Source organism: Crocodylus porosus, unplaced genomic scaffold, assembly GCF_001723895.1.
Source record: "Crocodylus porosus isolate Cpor-Errol unplaced genomic scaffold, CroPor_comp1, whole genome shotgun sequence".
NCBI lineage: Eukaryota > Metazoa > Chordata > Crocodylia > Crocodylidae > Crocodylus > Crocodylus porosus.
Genome location: NW_017728910.1, coordinates 35,565,336 through 35,571,145, shown reverse-complemented (window position 1 = coordinate 35,571,145; position 5,810 = coordinate 35,565,336). Strand labels below are relative to the sequence as shown.

Below are 5,810 nucleotides of genomic sequence, written 5' to 3'. Positions count from 1 at the left end.
GGCGCGACAGCAAGCGCTGGGTCCGCGCCTACCTGGAGCAGCAGCGCCTGCTTGCGCCGCCTGCGCGCCGGTAAGAGCCCCCGCAGCCGCTGCCCCTCGGCCTTGCTCCCGGGCCTCGGCACGGCCGGAGGGGGCGTGAGCGTCTGCTGAGGACGAGGACGTGGTAGGGTCGCCGTGGAGTCTCCAGGCGTTAGACATAAATCTCCAGGAAACTGCTGAGAGTCACCCGGGAGGGCACTGATAGGGCATTCATTGAAATCAATGTGAAACAGCGAATCCGATGTATACAACAGACCCGTGGGTTTGTAAAATGTAACTAATGTGCATGTGCCTCCCTGACATAAAGTCTGCACACGGTAATCTATTCTGTGCTGAAACCTACTGGAATAGATTCAAACAGAGCTGGCAAGCCTAGGGCGTGAGGTGTGCCTGCCTGTATGACGTGGACGTGACGTGACGTGACACGTAACGGAGCAGTCCATGCAGAAGCAGCCCCTGCCTGGGTTTGTAGCTCGTGGGTCCTTCCTGGTGGAGGGAGGCCAAGGCCTGGTGAGCACCTCTGGGAGGCATGGGCGACTGGTGGTGCCTCCTGAGTCTGGGGGGATGCCTGCAGAAGCCGACAGCAGGGACGGGGGCTGGCGAGCATCTGCAGAAGCTGGTGGTGGCGGCAGGGAACATGCCCCCCCTACCTATGCTGGGAAGGGCAGTGTGGCTGCTGCGCCCTGGCAGAAGAAGAGGTTGCCTCACATGTCCTGGGTGCTGTAAGAAAAAGCAACTTTAAACCTGGCGTGTAACACGGCACAGTTCTCACCTGGCAAAACAGCTTGGGTGCATTTTCCCTGCTAACAAGCACTAACAAACATTTTCTAATCCAAGTGGGCGAGAGGAGCAGGTGACGACTCCCCCTTGAAACGCCCGTTCCCTTCCTGAGCTTGTTTTGTCTTTGTGTTTGCAGCTCGGACAAGCCGAACTGGGATTTTCACATGGAGATACAGGCTTTCAGCCACCGCTTGCATGAAAACTTCTCCTTGGAACTTCTCAAAACAGCCTTCGTTAATTCTTGCTACGTTAACAGCGAGGAGATCAAACGCCAAAACCTTGGACTAGACAAAGAAGTGGTTGCCCTTAATCTCCAGGATAATTGCAAGCTTTCAAAGCAAGGGCTGTCCTTTTCACATTCATACCTCAAGCGGTGTTTTGAAGAGGCTTATCTGCAGTTGCCCCCTGCAGGGATATTGGCGCTTGTTGATTTTCTCACCAGTGAAGACCTTGTGTCTTATGTGGCCAAAAACCTGTCTATACAGGACTTAACACTTTGCGCAGAGTTTCCTGTCCCATCTGATGTGCTGCATCGGACCTTCTTTGCTGTAATAGGAGCATTGCTTGAAAGCAGTGGGCCCCAAAAAACAGGGATATTTGTCCAGGTAAGTCCTGCCTATTACAAATGATGATATCACTTACTTGGCACCTGTCCATAGCTACAGGGGTTCCAGTCACAAATGAGAACAACAGAGATAAATGTAAATACAGTAGCATCTTATCTACAATGAGCAGAGGTCAGACATTTGGAAAACACTTTTATTGCATGCTAGTGTACAAAGGAATGCAAAGTAACATTACTTCTACATTACAAGAGTTAAGTCTTAAGTACCTATGTTAGCCTGTTGTTTTAGTGGACCTTTTTACTTTTGGCCTGATTGGAGATATTATTATATGTCAGACAGTGACTGCAAAGTATAATTTCTGTAACAATTTTGGTGGTCAGTATAGTTGACCAAGGTCATGAAACCATTCTAAGAAAGGTCATGCTTAAATATGTGACTTAATGTCCCACACATGGAAGTTTACATTAATTTGTTAGTGAGTATCTAATGTGAGAGTTGAACTAGTGGGAGTCAAGCTTCAGGCCTCTTGGTCTTAAAATGTTCCCAGTGCCCAAGAAAATACAGTAGGGGCCGACCTTTTGGCTGGCATGCCACAAATTAGTCCTATGCACTTGCTGAGTGCCACTCCAGCCTCTTGCTGCTGCCTGAACTGCTGCTTTGCTTTCTGCTCCTTGCCCAATCTACTGCTCTGCTTTCTGCTTCCTCTTCTATGTGCTGCTGTGCTTCCTTTCCCCTCCCTGGTCACACACAGTTGGCCAGTACTGTGAAAACAAATGGTGACAAGAAAGCTTTCTTGGTAGCAGCTGTCCTTTCTTAACAGTTGACATTTTTGTAAAACAAATAACATGAAATAATTAAAACCATATTTGTGATAGAAGACATCTGTAGGAAGAAGCATCTGTTAACCCATAAGAAGTCTCTTTCTATTTAGAAAATTCTCCTCCATTTCCAAGGGAATACCAGATTCATTCAAAATGTTTCTTAAACCCTTCTAATGCACAACCAGTTTCTACTGGATTTTCTGCTACATAATCTTAAAATTAGCACATGTAGACTGTCATGTTTTACTGCAGAGCTAATTAGTCAATTCCTCCATAGAGCACACGTGTAGCTGCACCCAGTATAACCATCAGTAGGCTTGTGAAGGGGTGCTGAAATTCACATCTGTAAGACCTGAGATTCTGAAATTCTATAAATGCTATTTGCAAGAGAATGTAAAGGTAATGCAGCTCTTGTAAATTGCTTTGGAAAAAGTGAAAACAAAACATTTTTTAATACTAGGTCCTAACAATTTGAATGCCTCAGAGGGGAGGTTTCCATTGCAATTCTTGAACATCCCTAACAAGCCATAAGTAGTGTTTGCAGTTTTAATATGAACTTTTATTTTACAGTTGGGCTTATCCCATTTCTTCTTTTTTAATTGGACTCTTTTGTATGACAACAAATTCTTTGTCTGACTGCTTAATTTTTTATCAAATAAAGAAGTAACAAAATAAGTGTCTTTAAAGTACATAGTGCATCTCAGGCACAGAATGATTAAATAGAATTCAGATGATATGCACAATTAGAAAATTGGAGTAGCAGTCTTATGACGCTGGTTCACAGCTCTCTTCTATAGGAATTAAAATGAAGATGTTGCATGTGCACACATCTTGGACGTGCTCTTCTCACCATCAAAATTACTGGGAGACTGTTATCACAAGAATCAACTTAAAGGGCTTGCTGCACTCTGCAGAGCCCGCAGTGTTCTGTGAACTGCTTTTTACATCTTTCTTTGCTGTTGTCAGAAACAGTAGTAAGTCATTCTTTATCCTTCTTTCCAGTTGATTATAAAACTTCAATGTATTTTTGCATAGGACTTCTTAATTCCTCAGCTGATTGGAAAAGACCTGTTTGAGATCTGGAAAAATATAAATCCCATGGGCTTGCTGGTGGAGGAATTGGCCAAGAAGAATATTTCTGCTCCAGAACCAAGACTTACCAGGAAGTCAGGAGCCAGCACAGTTCTGCCTGTCTATTTTGTTGGGTTGTACTGGTTAGTGAATTCTTCACATCGTTGTTAAAACTGCTGTGCACAATAATTTGATAAAGGAGAAATTATGGGCTTTGTGTATATATACAATCAAATGTTGGAACTTTGGCGCAACATATTTAGAGTTGTAAAAATGCATAGTCATGGTCCTTGTTTCAAGGAGGTTCTTACTTAGCACAGGTGCTTGAAGTGTACCATGAGTGAGTGCAGGTGCAGATTTGAGCTGGTGTATGATTCTTGCAGCTACTGTTGAGCAGCTTTGGAAAGGAATGAGACCAAATCCTAAGCCTAGTGTGTTGCCTGGAGGAGAAATGGAAGGGATCTACAGGGAAGTAAATAGCAAACAGGAACTTTTAGGTTTACTTGGAGTATTAGGAACCAGATTGTGGACCTTTGTTTATCTAGGCAGGGGCTGGGGGGAGGGTGGGGGCAAATCCCAGATGACTCCATAAACAAGCTTTATAATGCATCAATCAACCCTGAAGGCATTTTGAGTTCTAAGCATGGCCAATTCCTGTCCAGTGGCCCCATGATATAAATGGCATGGACCCCACCTGAAGCAACATGGGGGCTTGAGTATCCCTGTAAGCCTCGTTCAAATGCTCTGGATTGGCTTGCACCAGCCTTCTGGCATTATATGTCAAATGTAATTTTCATTAGCTTTTCAGAGCACATATTCATATGAACCTATGTAGTTTAATATGCTGTAACCCACATACACTGAGAAAGGGCAGGAAATTGCTGTCTTTATGTTGAAGTAGATAGCAAGGGGGGAGGTGAATTGTTTGCACTATAAATCCATGTTGTTTATTTGCTAATTGAATTGTTGTTACATGTGCCAGACAGGCAGTTTTGTTTCACAGACTCCTCTTTTCTAGTGATAAGAAGATGATAGCTGAAGGTCCTGGTGAGACATTGTTGGCTGCAGAAGAAGAAGCTGCCCGTGTAGCTCTGCGGAAATTGTATGGGTACACAGAGAACAGGCGACCTTGGGACTACTCTAAGCCAAGACAAGACTTGGGAGCAGAAAAGGCCATTAGCAGCAACTAGGTGACTGAAGCTACTTCAGCATGAAAAACCTGGATTTTACAGGAAGGCTGAATACCAACACATTTCAGAAAGCAAGTTTCAGCAATTTAGCTTTTTGTTGCACAGTGTGTGCTTTGAAAACTCCAAACATTGCACATGTGATTAAAATTCTCAAAACAAAACGCAATCTGTTTTTTCTATAAAATGACTACTGTTTCTACAGTGGCTTCGAGGGGAAAAATATATATCCTGTCAGTAACAAAGCAATGTTTTTGCCCTTGAATTCACACTAACTGTCTCAGTTTGTCCTTATTACCAAGGAGCTAACTGTTGTGAGAGTGCATTCTAATCTGTGACTGGCCAGTTTTACTTTTCAGCAAGCTGTCTCCATAGTAAAGAGGAATTTGGACCTATTTTGAGGGTGTTTATTAACAAAACCAAAATTGAATTAAAAATACAACTGTAACATAAGATTTAGATCGGAATTAAGTTGTCCTTGAACTCTGGTTTAAAGCACATGAAATATGGTCAATCAGAATAACGGGCTGTAATGCTTCATTTGTGTGAATTGATGCTGTTAAGACCTTACCAACTGGCTACTTGCTAATTTGAGGATTGACTGTTTATTTACCATTACACTTGGTTTTTGGCCAATTATATTCTTAATTAGGAAAGAAATGAATGACAGGGGGTTGGAAGGAAAGAGTTAAGGCGTACTATTAAAGAGAATACATCAAATGTTGTCTTTTGTTGGTCCTGTCATTGTTAATAATAAGTTAACAGAAGATCACTCATTTTAACAGTTTATATTTTCCTAATTTTTAGTTGGTCCATCCAGTATACTCGGCCTTCTCTTTTTTAATTATTTGGTTTGAACAGACTTATACCTTCACATTATTGGTTATGTGAAAGCTATATATTTCCCTTTTTTGATGCATACCAAAACAATGATAATTTAGCTCTGGATGCTGTCAATGATATGAAATAATGTCCTGTTGAAGTTCATAATACAGTAGACATAAGGGAATTTATCTGAAAGTTTACATTTAAAAATTCAAAATCTTAATAAAAGATTGACATCCTGAATTAGTTTTAGTCCATCTCTCTAATACTTTTAATATTAGTTGCGGTTTGGAAAGCAAGTGAGCAGGTATGTGGGAATTAACCAAAAATTGATTGTATGAAATGGAGATTTTCATCTCAAGACACGTGCTGGATGAGGCCTTGCCATCCTCCCCGGCCCTGCAAATTTATGCTGCTGCTGAAGGGTCCTGCATTGTGGACCCTAAAAAATTCTGGCTAAGGAACAGCATTGCACATTACTTTGCATTGCTCCTCCTCCTCTCCTGCACCAGCTTACAGGG

The 5,810-nt window shown here is 42.4% G+C and overlaps 1 protein-coding gene across 1 annotated transcript; it reads left to right on the top strand.

Moving 5' to 3' along the window:
* Positions 1–6: 6 nt before the first annotated feature.
* On the top strand, positions 7–5,532 carry MRPL44 (mitochondrial ribosomal protein L44). The gene is made up of 4 exons (XM_019533045.1): positions 7–70; positions 956–1,424; positions 3,242–3,420; positions 4,296–5,532. Exons 2-4 carry the CDS (start codon positions 984–986, stop codon positions 4,465–4,467), a joined length of 792 nt encoding a protein of 263 aa, XP_019388590.1. The 5' UTR covers positions 7–70; positions 956–983; the 3' UTR covers positions 4,468–5,532.
* The last annotated feature ends 278 nt before the right edge of the window (positions 5,533–5,810 follow it).

Excerpts from the sequence above, each read along its gene's own strand:
- MRPL44 (XM_019533045.1), top strand. The coding sequence starts at position 984 with ATGGAGATACAGGCTTTCAGCCACCGCTTGCATGAAAACTTCTCCTTG. Across the intron at positions 1,425-3,241 it reads AAACAGGGATATTTGTCCAG|GACTTCTTAATTCCTCAGCT; the intron begins GTAAGTCCTGCC and ends ATTTTTGCATAG. Across the intron at positions 3,421-4,295 it reads TATTTTGTTGGGTTGTACTG|TGATAAGAAGATGATAGCTG; the intron begins GTTAGTGAATTC and ends CCTCTTTTCTAG.